The sequence below is a fragment of the Macadamia integrifolia genome, chromosome 10 (assembly GCF_013358625.1).
Source record: "Macadamia integrifolia cultivar HAES 741 chromosome 10, SCU_Mint_v3, whole genome shotgun sequence".
NCBI lineage: Eukaryota > Viridiplantae > Streptophyta > Magnoliopsida > Proteales > Proteaceae > Macadamia > Macadamia integrifolia.
The window spans coordinates 30,511,014-30,528,159 of NC_056566.1; the positions used below are offsets into that span (position 1 = coordinate 30,511,014).

Genomic DNA, 17,146 nt, shown 5'->3' on the forward strand with positions numbered 1-17,146 from the left:
AAAGGCAATGAATGAAATGAAGGCCATTAATAAAGATGCTCATGATTGGTTATAAAAATCCACATAAAATGTGGTCCAAACATGAGTTTGATTTTAGATGCAAGAGCGACCACATAACAAATAACATGACAGAGTAATTTAATCAGTGGATTTCATCCATTAGGAGTAAACCCATTCTTACTTTAATTGATGAGATAAGGAAGCAACTACTTGAACTGGTGGAGTAAAGATATCGAATGGGTTGCACCTATACGGAAAAAGTCACGCCAAGGATTCAAAAGATGCTGACTGTTATAAGGACTGAATCTAGAGGGTGTATGGTACTTGCATCTAGATTAGATGAGTTTGAAGTAACAGATTGCAATGGTAGATATGTGGTTGATTTGAAGAAACGTTCTTGTGGATGCAAAATCTGGGATGCTACAGGTCTACCATGTAAGCATGCGGCTGCCTGTATTGAAAATAAGAGGGAAGACTTGAAAACTTATTGTGATGAATACTACAGTGTACAAAAATACTTGGAAGTGTATAGAAACATAATTCATCCACTTCCTGATTTGGATGAATTACCAGGAGAACATCCTATAGGCATTGTTCAGCCTCCACCCTTGAAGAGGTTAGTAGGAAGACCGAACACAGTTAGGAAGAACGAACCTGGTGAAGGACCATCCAGAGAATTTAGGAAAAGGTCTTCAAGTCTTAGATGTGAAAGATGCAAAGGTGAAGGACATAACATCCGCACTTGCACAGGACCTCTAGTTCAGAGTAAAAAGTCTTCTTCTAAAATGAAGGTAAGCAAAAAAATTTCAATAAAAACCCACTACCACTTTTATTTACAGTGTACTAATACTTCTTTTCATGCTTGTATAGAGAAAGGAAATGAGTGGAAGTGGAAGTGAACTTGAGAGCAACTTGTCTCAAATACAAACAAGATCTTCACAGGCTTCTCCAAGCTGCATAATTGATGAGAATGTACAGACTAAGATTAAAGCCCAATTGAAAGCTAAAGAGGATAAAAGGAAAGCAAGGAAGAATGCAAAGAAGACAGGAAGTAGTAAGAAGAATTGAACAGTAGGACATGAGAGGATAGCAAGGGAGCTTGGGATTTGGTCTTAACTAAGTACAATTAGATATGGATGATGTTTTATGGATGGTACTCCTTTTTTTTAATTTTAGTTGGATGTAATGGTTATTTTGATGTGGAAAAAGTTTCTGGATTATGAGTACTTTTTTAATATTTTATGGATGATGTTATTTTGATGGTGGATGTACTTAAACTTGAAATTAGATGTGGTTGTTCCAGTTATGGTCAATAGCATGTTTATGTTTCATTTAAGCAGGTATATATAATGGCCTTTTTAGTAGTGGAATGCTGCCAAATTTTTTTTTAGAGGACTATTAGAATTGTTCTCCTACTTTGAATTGGAACTTGGATTTGGTATGAGAAAAGAGTTACAGCTGGAAAACCATTTCATTACTGATAGAGAAACTAGATTACATTTGTCCAAATGTATTAAGAACATCAGGTATTAAAGGTTTTCATAACTTTATGCTCTATGTACTTCCTCATGCAACTCTTCACATTTTATGGCCAGTGGCTCAGTTGTTGATTTATTAATGGGATCACACCATTTGAAATAGTTACAACCATTAAAATCAGGACATGTGTAAAAGAGTCTGCTTGGATTATTGACCGTCTCAGAGATTCTAATGGCAGCTTTTATTGCATCTACTTTTACGCTTCTATACTTCAGTAGATTAGCGCTGTTGCAATTAACACTTGATGTAGACATTAAGGGCCCGTTTGATTTTGTTTCTAGAAATGGGGTTTTTCGTTTTTCTGTGCTCCGAAACGAAAAAACACCCAAAAAGTCGTTTGATTTTTCTGTTTTTTTTCATTTGTTTTTTGAAACAGAAATAGAAATTTATGCTTATTTTTGTGTCTGGAAACAGGAATGGAGAAACAAATTAGACTTGTTTTTCTGTTTCTAGAAATAAGTGGGAGTTACAAAAAATTGTGAAAAACCTGATACTTCAATTGACTTACCCAAACCCCCAATCCATTGTTGAAACTTCTCGCTATCCAAATGCGGCGATTCTAATATGGTTGTGCGAAGCTCACAGTTTCAGATTGCCTTGATCCTTCTGAAGTTCATCTCCATGAAGTATACATGCAACTCTAACGTCATGCCTTCACTCATGTTTTGAACTCGCGACTACATTGTTGAAAACGTTTCAGAAAACAGAAAAATCAAATGTCTTTTTGCATTTCCAAAAATCGTTTCTTAGCACAGAATGACAAAAATCGTTTTTGCTGTTTCTATGTCTAGAAACAGGAGAAACAAAATCAAACGGGCCCTAAGCTGCCAAATTTACACAACAACACTCCCAAGTCAGTAATTGAAGTAAATATAATAATAATAATTAAAGTGAAAAATTAAGTATAGAAATACAGAGCAAACCTTGGTCCAGCAATGAAAATGTCCCAGTTTGAAGGGAATGTACCAGTTCTGCAGGGAATGAATGGGCATTATTTCAGTCTAACAAACCTTATGCAAGCAACACAGAAGGGAAAATACACAGAAGGGAAAATGGGAAATCTGTTTCAAAAAGCCCAGCAAGCTTCAATCGCTTTAGGTGTGCAGCAAATGCCACACTCAGGTCGCGGCTGCCTCTGGTTGGTTTCCAATACCAGCTGCGACTTCTAGTCGGTTGCTACTATCCACGGTGACCTCTGTTCGGTTGCCAGTTGCCACTATCTGTGGTGACCTCTGTTCAGTTGCCACTAGCTCATACGGGACATGGGAGCCTCTTGGTCAGTTGCCAATACCCGCGGTGACTTCTAGTCGGTTGCTACTACCCACGGCGACCTCTGTTCGGTTGCCACTAACTCGTACGGGACGTGGGAGCCTCTTGGTCAGTTGCCACTACCTTGTATAGGTCGCGGGATCTTGGTCGGTTGCCCTTATCTCGCACAGGTCGCGGCTGCCTCTGGTCAGTTGCCAATACCCGTGGCGACTTCTAGTCGGTTGCTACTACCCGTGGCAACCTCTGTTCGGTTGCCACTAACTCGTACGGGACGTGGGAGCCTCTTGGTCAGTTGCCACTACCTTGCACAGGTCGCGAGATCTTGGTCGGTTGCCCTTATCTCGCACAGGTCACGGATGCCTCCATGAATATAGCTGTTGTCAAGCTCAGTTCGCCTCTGGTCGTAGCTCCCAAATATCTTCCAAGCCCTAAATCCGATCGAATAGGCTATTTCAGGTGAATTAATAAAGATGAAGGTATTATTGCCCTTTCATATGTTATATTTGGTGTTTGAAATCTATTAAGGGGTAAATCTATCATTTTAACCTACCATTTAACTGGACTTACCAAATAGGTGATGAAAGTGAGAATCTTGAAAGTTTAGGGGAGGGTGGTGATAAAATTCAAAGTAGAGGGGAGGAGATTGATATTAGGTCAAACCTTAGGGGAGGGGAGGGGAGTGTAATTTCCTCTACTTCTTATAGCTTCTCTCCCAAGATTTCGTTCCCAAACCCCAACCCTGACGGTCTCCTATATAATATATGCTTTCTATCCCTAGAAATTGGAAATAAAGATCTTTTCTATTGCTTCTCTGGCTTCTAATAGCTTAGCTTCTTCGTATTCGGTATACAGAATGTGTCCTTCCGGCACAAGCTCGGAATGTTCCACGAAGGGGCCTTCAGATTTCCGGCCAGCATTCGACCTTCTGGATGCGGATATGGACGGCAAGATCAGTCCAGATGATCTCCGGACGTTCTACTCACGCTTCTCCAACGGCGTAAATGTTGCTTGCGAGGAAGACATTGGTTCAATGATATCGGTGGCTGATTCTAACAAAGATGGTTTCGTTGAATACGAGGAGTTCGAGAGAGTTCTGTTTCCGGTTCCTTCACAAGCCCAGCAGCCGCCGTGTGGGGAGGATTGGGTGATGCAGGACATGTTCAGGGTTATGGATAGAGATGGCGATGGAAAGGTTGGGTTTGATGATCTTAGGACTTACATGGAGTGGGCGGGATTACAGGTCAGTGAGGAAGACGTAAAGACTATGATTAGATTGGGTGGTGGAGATGACCATAATGGAGTTTCTTTCGAGGGACTGTTCAAGATATTGGCCCTTGACTCCGTCGGCAAGTAGGCTCTGTTACGGTGGCTGATCGGAGTAGCTAGCGGCGACTGGCGCCATCGAAAATGCTGCTTTTCTTTAGGAGAGTTTGGAAATTTCGGAGTTCTTCACGGTTGCTTTCGTGACTCGTGAGATAAATCAACCTATGTCCACATCGATACATCATCGGTCATCCCATGTGAATCAGTATACATCAGGAAAAGTCCGTTGACTATGTCAGAAAAAAAAAAAAGTGATTTGATCTCATGGTTGGACCCATTGTTTATGATCTGAAATAATTTTTATTTTAAATAAAATTTGTCTTTTTAAGCATTAGTACTTTTTTATGAATAAAATATATTAAAACCCTAAATTAAGGGTTAAAAAAACAAAAAAAACCACTAAGAAGCACTGGCCAGAGAAACAAAGAGAAATACAAAATGATTAAAACTTGAACCAAATTAGTTACAGCGACAATACATATTACTTTTTTTCAAGAAATATTAGATTTTTCAATCATCTTTTCAAAGAAAATAAGGGACAAACTTAATATAATGACTCCTTTTTTTATTAAAACATAGAATCGAATGTCTTCTCAGTGGAGTTTTTCTTTCTAGGCGTCACTATGCCTTGTGAAAATGTTTGCCAGTTGATTACAGATCATATAGGTGTTCAAATTTTAATCTAAACTAGGTAAAGAAAATTGAATAACACTTCAATTTTTGGTACTTGAAAATATGTGAATTATTCCATAATGAGTGACAAGAAAATGCACCCTTCAGAATTTGTCTACAAACTCAAAATTCAAGAACAAACAAGTTACAGAAAGAGAAGATTAAACGATGTCATCAATAGAACAGACTTTTGAACTACAAGATTATGTCCTGAAGCGTTAGAGCATTGCATGCTCTGCCCACGAATACAATTCAGAGTTAATTCAGGGGGTAAAGATGAGAATGATGTATCCACACAGGGTTGCTACAAGTACATACCACCCAAAGGCACACTTCCAAAGGTACAAAAGAAAGCCATCTGCTCCTTCCTGGCTTTTTCATAGGTCCTTACAAACCTGCCATGGCTTACACTGCAAATGACTTCAACCAGAAGATGCCAACTTTTGTTAGACAAGGTCAATCTGCTCACTCTCTATGAGTGCCTTTATTGACTTGTAACGTAGTACATATAGATCATCCGCAACTAAGTCCACAATCTCATCCCCACTACAAAAGGAATTATAGGCGGTTAGCAGATCAGAAGAAAAAGATGTGCTGTAAGGGTACATTTCCTGTAAAGATTAACAGCAGATTGATTACCTATCATCAAGTTGGAAAGCTCCCACAGAACCCTTGCTCTTGCAGAAGACAAAGGTGTCCAACTGAGGCTCTGGGACTGAACTTTCAAATCAAAGATCAAACAGTTATAAGACATCTCAAGCCAACAGAAACATGGTTCTGAATGATCAAAACACTTATAAATTGGGATAATTTCCAATCCACTTCACTCCCAGCACCCCATGAAAGTGGGACTTGCACTGGGTTGCATCCAATCCTATGGGAAGGGGGTGGATTGGAGGCAATTTTTTTTTTTTTTGTGGGCGGAGGTAGGGTGGGGGAGGGAGGAAAGAATACCAGAAAGTGAATATTATTATTGAAAAAAGAAATGTACAGACATCAGAAATCATTGGTGAAAAGAACTGGAAACTTTTGATAAAATCCTCAATAAAGCAAACATTTCAAATAAGAAGAAACAGCTCGCTCAAGGGATAATATACAATCCTCGGATGCAAATCTACATTTAACGGGGGACAATTTCATCTTCTGTTCGCAGGTGAACTAGCAAAAAATAATCAGCAGTTAAATTGTCACTTTTCCACTTCCGCTAGTACCAACAAGAATCGCAAGTTCCCAAGGGTTAAGGGTTAAATACTCCCATTATGCTAATTAATCACATGCAGGTCACTTAGAAAGGTTGTTATGGACTGATTTCTCAGAGCCTCCAATATGCCATGCAAGACAAGAAGGGATATATTTACACTACTTTTGACTACCTCATTTTCCAAATAATCCTAGCACAATATCTAATTGAAACTAGACACTTGACAAAACAGCAGTAGGACACCAACAAAAGTTTAAACTGGAAACTTTTTACCCAAAACTTCAGAGCTAGAACCATTGTTAACATAAGCATGACATGGACATTATAAGATAGATGGCTTGCAAGACATGACCTATTACCGGTTTCAATATATCGAGAGTTGAGAGAGTGCAAACTATACATAAATGGTATCTATAATGGTATCGACCTCTGTAAATAGATCAACTGTTGAGACTCAGGGCCCTCCATGAAGTTCATGACTCAAGAATAATTGCTATCACTAGTTGTCTGAAATGTAAACAACTATCTGTTCTCTCTCTATACCAAGTCTAGAGCCTATGACAAGTTGCAAAACTGATCAACACATCATTGAAGAATAAAGACGACTAGTAATAGTTGTTAACTGTCAAGATACAGTAAGATACAGAAGCAAATTAAATGGCACTTATTGCTACGAATCTCACTCACAGTCAAGCATACCCACTGGAAAAAGAATTTCTAGGAGAAAATCAACCCTCTCTCCTTGATCTTGCATGTAAGAGGTGCATATCAATACCAATTGTAACTACCCCTTCATATTTTCTTTGTTAATTTAATTATTCTTTTCGATGTATAGTTTCTTTATTCTAGAGGAAAGCTACAAGGAAGTCTGGGGGCAAGGACAAGGGAGGTATGACCTAGTTTTAAGCCATTCCTTGTAAACCATTTCTCCTTGAACAAAATTTCAAGAATAAACAACCCCCACACCCAGCCCAAACAAAAAGAAATTTCAAGGACCTGCATTTTTCACATACATCACACTGATTTAGGCTCCAAAAGACCAAAAGTCCTTGTTTTGGGTAGATATCTTCACATTCCATTCCAACCCTCGGGCTTCTTAGTCTTTTATACTTTTCAATGAAGTTCTTCTTTCCGTAAAAATAAATAACTATATTTATGAATGTGCATGGAAGATTCATTACCCATATCATCTTCTTCACTGGATATGGATTGCCTCAGAATGGACTGATAACCATAAGGTAAATGAGACAAAACAGATTTTTGGAGATGTTTTTCCATATAATCTGTGCACCTGTTCATAGCAAAGCTAGGTTCAGAAACACTGTATCAAGCTGTAATTAATTAGCATAAGCTTCCCCTGTTACACACATAAACCCATCCACCCACCCATCTCTTAAATGTAAGCGAGCGAGAGAGAGAGAGAGAGAGAGAGAGAGAGGGGCAGGTAAATGTAACAACTCACTTTTTAGCAAACTTCTGCTCTTGTTCAGAAAGCCGGTTCCACAATTCAGATTTTGAAATGTGGATAAAGTACTTCTCAATCTGCAATGCAAGTTAGAAGACAAACAATGATCTAATTTTAAAACAGAATGACACAGTTTTCACTTGATGATCACCTTTTGAAGGCGGGTCCGAAGATACGATCTCAAGAGGAACAATGCCCTATCTAAATCCATCTGGTACAGAGAGACAGTGAGCGGATCTGTACCATTTTTGGCAAATTCCTCCATAGTATCTTCCTATAAAAAAATATGTGGCAAGCCTAACAATGAAATAAGTGAAATAGAGCACAAAAGCATGTGATGACATGTTAATTTGTTTAGAAACAATGAATTGAAGACATGAAAGCGCAAATGAATAAGGTTTTTGATACATGTATGAAAGCATGTGAGGAGTGTTGTGAAATGTAAGTTAGGTGGAGTACGTTAGTAGAAAATACAATTAGTAGAGAGTAGAGGATAGTTATTTAAACGTGGGAGGAAGTTATTGAAGGTGAATAGCCAATATAACTGTTATCTGTTGTAATGCCTTATATAAAAGGGACACCAGTAAAAGGAGGATACACTTTGAGTAATGAAAATCCTAAGTTATAGCTTTTGATGTTATCTTGAGATGAGGGCGGCTCCTCAATTAAGCCAAGACGTCCTTGCTTCATTCCGTAAAGCAAATCTATCAAATTATCAGCCACAAATCCTTATCCATTAGCAATGGGTTGTCACACATAGAGGCAATCAGGGAGGATCTTGAAACCGTGCAGCATCAATTCCAACATAAAATCTCGAGGACAAGACTAAAATTCAAGGGGAAAGGAATGATACGTGCATGTAAACACATGAGGAGTCTTACGAATTGTAACTTGTATGGAGTCCGTTAGTAGAAGTTGTAAGCCTATTAGGGGATGTTATTTAAGGTGAATAGTTATTATAATTGTTTACGTTGTAATGCCTTATATAAAGGGGCAACATTAGTAGGATAGACTTTAAGAAATGGAAAAAAATCTAAATTAATTCCCTCTCTTGATGTTATCTTGAGATGAGGGCGGCTCCTCAATTAACCAAGACGTCCTTGCTTCGTCCATAAAGCAAATCTATCAAATTATCAACCTAATTTATCTCTTCGTCATCTCTTGTTTATCTCGTCCTCATTTATTTCCTATCTTCTTCCCTAATTTCTCTCCATCCATATGAAACATTTTTCTAACCAAGTGATTGCATATTATCATCATAAAAGAAATGGATTCTCATTCACCAAATGCATACAAAAGGTATGGGATTCAGAAATGAAATTTTCCCTCATTGGCAACCAAAAGCAACCTAAACTAATAACAACCGAAACACAAATCAGCATTAAACCAGAAATACAGATTGATTGATTGCATGAATTAGAAGCACCGTCAATTGAAAAGGGAGTGGAGGAAGAATAGAGAGTACCATCAACTGAATCTGCTCTCTAGATCTCTGCACCAAACTAGCCTGAAACTGAAGAATTTCAGGAGAAGCTTTCTCATTCCGCCATGTCCGCTTCAAGAGCTCCACATCAGTGGTCGCAATTAGCGAATCGTAATCTTCGCTCGAAAATCCTAGCCCCTCTTCCGAACCATGCGCCATTATATTTCTTTCTCTCTGTTTCTAAAGGATAAAAGAAAAGAACAGATATTGAGTTCAAAAATAACAAGAGCTATAAATTTTTCAGTAGAAAAGAAGCGAACTGGCGCCAAAGCATTAAAAAAACATAATTTTAGCACCGTTTTTTGGCGGGAGGGTGGAAGAGTAAAGTGAGTGGACTCAAAGTTTTGATTCACGTGTTTCCCTGTTGGCACAAAACAAGAAAATTCACCCTTATTTCTCCTTAAATTTACAACACAATGCCATCAACGGAGGAAGACGAAGACCAGAGGACATCATACGGTCGTACCTATCATGGACTCTTTAAAAAACAATCCAAACCATAAAACCTGAAGAAATTGTTCAATATCTTACATCCATTCAAGCAAATAGAGGATTTAATGATTGTTTAAAATGAAATAAAACAATTAAAAAGAAAAAAAATCTACCACAACCCAATTAAAAGAGAAGTAGACAATTTAAGAAGAGAGAAACCAGTGAAATCTCCACCCTCATCCAAGCTCAAATTTGAATAAGTACAGAATCCAGAATAAAACCCTAATCTATCTTGTTAGAATTTTAAATCGATTAAGAGCAACCGACAATTATGAAACAGGGGAAAAAAAGAGAAAAAACGAAGATTTGAAACAATAAATTCAAGACAAAGAATCGATGGAAAAACTGATTGAACTTGAAGATATGGCAGAAGCAACGAAAGGTTGACCTTACCAGTTTACTTTCACAAATCCTTCAAGCAGAGTAACTTCACCGGATAATCCTACCGAAAAGAAAAATCTGATTTTGAAAGTTGTGTGGGGTTTGAGAAGACAAAGAATCGATGGGAAAAGCTGGCAAAATTCTTCTACTTTCACATCCAAAACACCATTATCTCACCAAAATCCCGAGAAAATTGTTTCTGATTCTGACATGTAAGAAATTAACAATCCCAAATTCCACAAACAAGAAGATAAAGAGAAGGCATATCGCGAGTTTGTGCGTGAATCTAACACCATGATTGATGGATTGTTGCTCCTTGAGATCCCAACGATGGGGTCAGATTCACGCACAAACTTGAAATATGACTAATCAAATAAATGGATTCCTCCATTGAGAAGCGCTGCAGCGTCTGGGCGTGTAAAGCCCTTCTTATACATAAGCTATCTGTTATATAGAGAGGGGACAAGCAAACGAGCTTCTCCAGTTCTCCCCCAGCCCACTCTTTTCTAATTTTTTATTGCTATAATTTAATAGATTGACTAGAAACTTCTACGACCATTGGATGGGAGGGGTCATAGATTCTCGTTTTCCGTCTCATGGATTGGTCACAAAAGGAATATCCTTTGTTAGGTGCGTCAGCCGCTCCGGTTCATTCCTGTATCTTGTAAGACCTCTCAACAAGGTGCGGGTACATAGAACGAACATCTAAATGGACGGCTTCCACAGCTTGACATTTCCTTTTGCATGAGTATAATATGTTGTTGAAAGCAAGATGGAAGACACCATTGTTTCTCAGGAATTGACCATGATATATCTGATCCATGCATAATATCATGAAAAATAGATAAAAATTTGTGACTGCTACTTAGTATCGGCAATAGGTTTAAAAAAGTATCTAAAAGGGTGAAATTTAATATTTACACTGTCGAAGTAAGGAAACCATGGCAATATGTTTGGAACAGATTTTATTTTAAGAGATTTGAAAAAGCACTATCTCGTTGAAAGGTTCTATTCATCTGTCGTTTCTTAAACCAACTATATTTTAGAAAAAGAGTCAAAATCATTGCCACGTCCCAAGTGAAGGAGGATACACCTAGCGCTCCACTCAGGGCATGGGAACTTTATACCAAGTTAGTTGAATGACCGGCACTCAGAGCATAGCTCTGAGGGAAGCGGGTGGCGACTGATGAAAGGTCTTTATATTCGAGTGCCTTTCGAAGCCAAACCATAGATTGAAGAATCCTTAACACTCCTTGCCCTATGTACTTTTTCGATTTTCTATTCACTCGTGATCGGCCCTAACCTGGTCGACCCGATTATGATATTTCACTCATGATCTGCCCTGGTAGACCCAATCATGATATTGAAGGATGGGACCTTTTCTCGAAAAACTCCGGATCCCGAGAAGAGATGAAGATGGTGCAACATCAAATCCTGTTACGTTACTTCGAATGGAATCTTAGCCTGCCTCACTTGACTGAGCATAAGCGAAGTCAAGGGGGTTACTGCCTGCCAGAGGGGCTATAGGACAAAAAAGGCTACCCTCCTAAGTCAAAGGGGGAGTTTTTGAACTTTTAGTGCAGCGAGGGCGCTCGAGTTCTTAAGACCAGGGAGGGGCACCCCTGGGCATTGATTAAGTAAGAGAGGAATACTTGAGCCGACGTAGGTGTAGGAAGTCAGGCCCTAGAAGGGATTGGAGGCCGAAGACGACTGAGAAAGAAAATAGCTTTTCAATATGTGGAAATACACTTCGGAATGGAACCTATTTTGTTTGAATGAACTTTCGGACTTCTTTCAATTAGGAACCTATCTTGCACCTTCGGAATAGACTGGATGCGATAGATCCTCCGAACCTCCCTTTTCTCGTAGCCCAACACAACTTTGACTTAATTGTCTCTTTGAACTCCTTCCGTACCTGTTCAGCCGTGAACCACTTGGCTTCTGTGGCGAGAACATTTCCCACCCCACTCTGTAGAGAGAGCTTAGTCCCTCTTCTTCGGGCTCTCTTTAGTTTTCGGTCTTCGATTAACACCGGCTGTCAACCAGGAATAAGGTTGTCGATCTCCAACTCAAGCTCAGGTTCAGCCGCCTCATCCAACATGTTTCTTGATCCGATCTTTCACTTGAAGAAAGATAGCCACTGTGCTTAGTATAAAAAATGAGATTATGAGAGACTTCTTTTTTTAGTAAAGTGAATGACTTCCGTTTTCCCTTTACTAGTAGGGGCCCAGCCTTGCTTGGCTCCGCTTACAGGTGCGGATCGTTAGCCAGTGCTGCTCCTAGGTATAGATATGCTATCGGATTGATCTGCAGCTGGTGCTTCTTGTGCTAGGTGGAATGAACCCATTTCACTCTTCCGCTGCTGAAGTTGCTTAAACAAAAACGGTTCCCAACTCCTTTCTCCATGTACCGAAGCACCATTTCCCCAAAAGCAACTGGCTCTAACCAGACCCCAGTCTCAGTCTTTAGTGAACCATCCATACTAGTGGCCCCACTATTGCAATGAGGGGGGGTGGCATGCCCTACTATCAATTAATTGGAAGAGAGCCGGGCGCCTGCTGTTTGTCGGATCCGAGAATAATTCCTCCTACAACCATTGACACCAAGCTATTTCCATAAGAGGAAACTAAGGAGGAAAAATCCCCCCACCCCCCTTGGAAAGAAAAACTTTACAAGAAAATCAAGTAGCTCCAGCACGGATCCAAATCTCTCCAATTCCCTCAAATGCATTTAGGTCAGGGGTGTCTTAGGCTGGTTTTAGTTGGACTTAGCTGGGCTTGACAATATGGAAATCTTGAACAGTGATCGTTCATTTATGTAAATGGATCTAGCTTTGGGGAGGGGAAACATGATATAGTTTATAATCAGGTTGATCGGTGTCGAGTTTTAATCGGGCCACCTTAAACGGGTCTTAATCAGGCTACAGATATATTTAAGTTCAAACAGACTCTAAATTTGTCTATCTTAAAATTCTGTTTTTTTTTTTTTAAGTGGCTTGAAGGCCGATAATTGTTCAATTTGAATATTAAATCGCTATACTTTTATACAAAAAATCACCATAGTACTAGAAGGTAAGGTAAAGCTTTAATAAAGAAGAAAAATAATATGATACTATGGTTGTTCTTTAATAAAAAGGGCAGGGCTCGGTCTGGCTACAACAAGTCAATTCAAGTCAGGCCTATAGTCGGTCGGTTCAGTCGGGCGTCCGACGGGCTAGCTACTTGCATCATGGACACCCATTTAATATACGTGTCAACATTGAAGTCAAGCTATAAACATGTCAGGCTCAATTAGGCTTACTGGTATGGGCTCAAAATTGACATCCGTAAATTAGGTTCAATTCCCCCCTAATATGGTGACATTTGTCCTCCTTGCTAAGTTATCCCCCACTCAATCGTTTACGCTAATGTTTTCGAGGAATTCAATTACGTGAAAGATCAATCAATTGAATCATTGAAATAGTCTAACGGAAGAGCTTATAGGCGGGAATGAAACATTTAGTCCCGTGGCATCATAGGGAAGGAGGGAACCACCTACTGCTCCTTCAAATCAATTGGTTACATGTGTTCTAGATAAGGATATGAGTTCAGTTAGAGATGTTCCAGCTAGTGGATCGAATTCTTCTTTCTCTCTTCCAACCTAGCTCAAAAAATGTTTGACTTTATAGCATAGGGGTGCTCCTGCAACTGCTATTGAACCGACTAGCTATGCTACCTATGATGCTACCATCTTTGCTGTTGGTGCTGGTGTTGAAGGTACTGGTGGACAAGCTCAGACAGGAAGGCATGTTCCCGATGGAAGTCTTAGAATTCAGAAAAAAATCGTCTGCAATTCCGAATTGCAGACGATTTCAACCCCTTAGAATTCATATAGTTGTCATATCAATATATATATATAAATATATAAAGAAAGTGGCTCGAGAGGTGGACGACCAAGATTAAAGGAGAAAAAGTTGAGGGCAAATTGGGTATGGATCTGCCTTAAAACCCAACCCGATTCCATCCTCTCCAAGTCGATTCCGAATTTGGTGTTGTTCGTAATGGAGTTGCAGAGGTAAGGAGTCTGCGTGAGTTTGCACCACTCAGCCATGCAGGGCGGATTGCTTGGCTGTTTGTGCAGAGAAGAAGGATTGTGGTGGTGGCCTTAGCCAGAAAAACTAATGAGGATGAAGAATGGAACCTCTGGGGGCCCATGCTTCTTCAGATTAATTATTCCTTGCTTCTTTATTTTCCTGCTTCAAAGGCCTCCTTCCTGATACGTAAAGATTATAATCTGATGTAAGCAGGTCGCAGAGGGAGGCGAGACTCGGTGGAGCTACCGAAATTATTGGGGTGGATTTGAATCTCAGAGAGAGAGAGATGAACGAAGCCCCTTTGCAGCAGCGGATTTGAAGCTCCTCGATTTGAACTGGATTTGCAGGTTTCGTTTTTTGATTTGGATAGGATGGAATCGGGTTGGGTTCAGGTCAGATTTCTTTCCATTTCTTAATTGCCCTTTTCAGAAGTGCCATCTAAAGTTTGAACTTATCTCACGTCCTTCCCAAAGCACCATATCTGAGCCATCAGTTCAACCTTTGATTTTACCCAAAAAAAAATCAAAGCCCAAGCCCAAGCCCAAGCCCAACCGTTGTGATGGATATAGCCATTAGTCTTCTTTTACCTCAGCCTAAGCCCAAGCCTAAGCCCAAGCCCAAGCCCAAGCCCCAACCCAGTTTTGAGATCGGGCTGAGATATTTCAACTTAGGCCCAACCCTGTCAGGCTCAGGTCAGCCCAGCTTGGCCCTAATTGATCTTAATCAAGTTGGGCTGGACTGATTTTTCTTTTTTGCCATTTGTGTCCTTATATGCATGGAAAAAAAAAAAAAAAAGGGGTAATTTGCAACGCCACCCCTTAGAGAATGCCACTATTATAAGAACACCCCCTGTGTTTCACCAATTTAGATTCAGACCCCCTATTGTCAGTCATTGTTAAGGAATATACCACATATGTTGATGTCAGCAACTATATTTTATTTTAAATACCAAAATACCCTTATTAAATATAAAGTACCTAAAATACCCATGTTTTATTTAATTTACCTTTCCCCCAATCGACGAACATTCAAAGCACCGGAGATCACGGTGGCAGCGACATCGGTGACGAACGATGACAACGGCGACTAGTAGGAACTCGCAGCAACCAGCAACCAGCAACAACTCTCTAACCTATCAAAAAAAAAAAAAAAACAACTCGTTCTGGAACTCCCGCTCGCCCTGTAAGGAGTCGGAATCCATAAGCTTAACAACAATTTCTTGACCGGAGGGGGTACCACGGTAGACAGAACCAAAGTCTCCTTTCCCCAGGCAGTTGGAGGAGGAGAAGGAAGAAGTAGCGTGGCGGAGAACAGTGTAGGAGAAGCAATGGGGGGCTTTAGATTGGCAGGTACCGTTTTTGTACACTAGGTCAGGTTCTTTAAAGTAGGCTTAGGATTAAAGAAAATGTTTTTTTTATTTCTTGTTCTTGGCCATTTACGTTCTTTATCAGCTTCTGATTGCTGATGTTTGGATAATTTTAAGAGTTGAGGAGAAAATGAAAGATTTGAATACAGATCTGTTCCATTCCTGAACAATCATAGATTTCGATTTCTCTCCCGATGCATATGCTAGCTCCGATGGTGATTTTGGTTTGGTGTTTAATGACAACAACCCTCCTGGTCGAATTCATTGAATCAAAGTCATGGTGGGATTTCCAGAGAGAAAATTTGACGGTGAAGGTTGTAATTCCAATCGATGATTGTGCTCGGAATCGGAAACAAAGAAGGGAGGAGATCAAGAAGGAAAATGTTGTGGATTATGTTGTGTTCTGAGAGGAGCAGATTTTGAATGTTGGCCATGATTTTTGTGTTTGAAATGGGCCTGAGCCTATTACCCCAAGTTGAAGGAGCGACAAAGCTCTTAGGTACTCGCCATAGTTGTCTCATCTGTCTCTCTTTCACGACCTGTCGAAAGTTGAAGAAGATTCTCACCTGCAATGACTTTGATCAGGTGGTGGTAGCGGTAGAGGTGGCGGTGGTGGTGGTGGTGATTAGTGAGAACAATGGCCGAAGCGAGGGAGGCGGAGGCCGGCTTGACGGCATGGCTAAAGCAAAGGAAGGAAACGCTTAAGAGACATAAATCCACATAAGGGTATAACGGTCATTTTAACTTTTTATTTAATAGTGACTAACAGTAAGGGGTGTTCTTATAATAGTGACATTCTTTAGGGGGTGGCGTTGTAAATTACCAAAAAAAAGAAAGAAAGAAAGAGAGACATTACCAACATCAACACCCTTGAGAAAAAACGTGACCCTGAAACAATAACCACCTCTTCATAGAAGCACTGTAAACCCCAATATACATTTATTTATATATATATATATATATATATATATATAAATATCAACATACCCAATTTACCAGATATAGTATAGTATCAGATTGAAATAGGTAATTCCCTCTCAAGTTGTCTGTTGCTTGACTTGCAAAGTTGTATTATTAATTGGCAATTGGGATTGTATGTGTTGAGATGTTAGAAGTTATGATTTCACATTGGTTTATTCATGTCTTTGATGATTTATCTTCCTTAATGTTTTAAATGTTTATTCAAAGTGTTTTAAGCATCTATATAAATTTCACCAAAAGAGAACCACACATATCTACATTACAAAAAAAAAAAGAAAAAATTAACTCTTGCACCTTAGATGACTTCATATATACCAGTTGGATTTATCCACTAAGATGGTTAAACAATTGGAGTGTATTTACCAAAAAATAAAAAAAAAAGAAAAAAGTTAAATTGGATTGGACCCTTAAATGGTATTCCGTGACAAATCAGAACGTCTAAATCATGCTATTGAACTCTAATTGTGTGGGATAGGAGACAAGGTTTAATGGACAGTGGGATCCTCTCTCGTGTGATACAATGTGTAGCGAAGATCCAAGGGTTGGGAGTCCCTTGGGCTGCATGTCTGAGGGCTCCTAACCCTTGGATCTGCACTACTCTGTAGCACCCGCTATAGGGAAGCCCGTCATGCGACGTAGCGTGTAGCGCAGATCCAAGGGTTAGGAGTCCCATTGGACTACGTGTCTGAGGGCTCCCAACCAGTGTTATCAATTCGGCCGAATAATTCACGAATTATTCGGCCGAACCGAATTTTTTTGAATTTTATCAAAAATTCTGACCTAATCCGAATTAAAAATAAAATTCGATAAAATTCACGATTTTTTCAAAAGTGAATATAAAACGCGAATAATTCGGACCGAATCCGAATTAAACCGAATTATTCGGTCCACTTAAACAGTAT

At 39.6% G+C, this 17,146-nt stretch overlaps 2 protein-coding genes across 3 annotated transcripts; one reads left to right on the forward strand and one right to left on the reverse strand.

Annotated features, from left to right (window-relative positions):
• Positions 1-3,580: 3,580 nt before the first annotated feature.
• LOC122091954 (calcium-binding protein CP1-like) lies at positions 3,581-4,465 on the forward strand. The gene has a single exon (XM_042662218.1). It carries the CDS (start codon positions 3,662-3,664, stop codon positions 4,160-4,162), a length of 501 nt encoding a protein of 166 aa, XP_042518152.1. The 5' UTR covers positions 3,581-3,661; the 3' UTR covers positions 4,163-4,465.
• Positions 4,466-4,948: 483 nt separating this feature from the next.
• LOC122090932 (DNA replication complex GINS protein SLD5-like) lies at positions 4,949-10,140 on the reverse strand. Of its 2 annotated transcripts, XM_042660711.1 has the most exons (7): positions 9,838-10,140; positions 8,935-9,132; positions 7,621-7,743; positions 7,467-7,546; positions 7,186-7,295; positions 5,443-5,518; positions 4,949-5,349 (listed from the first exon to the last, which is right to left on the reverse strand). In XM_042660711.1, exons 2-7 carry the CDS (start codon positions 9,109-9,111, stop codon positions 5,250-5,252), a joined length of 666 nt encoding a protein of 221 aa, XP_042516645.1. In that variant the 5' UTR covers positions 9,112-9,132; positions 9,838-10,140; the 3' UTR covers positions 4,949-5,249. The 2 variants fall into 2 exon arrangements, with proteins under 2 accessions (XP_042516645.1, XP_042516644.1); XM_042660710.1 differs by lacking the exon at positions 9,838-10,140 and having other exon boundaries at positions 8,935-9,189.
• Positions 10,141-17,146: the final 7,006 nt, after the last annotated feature.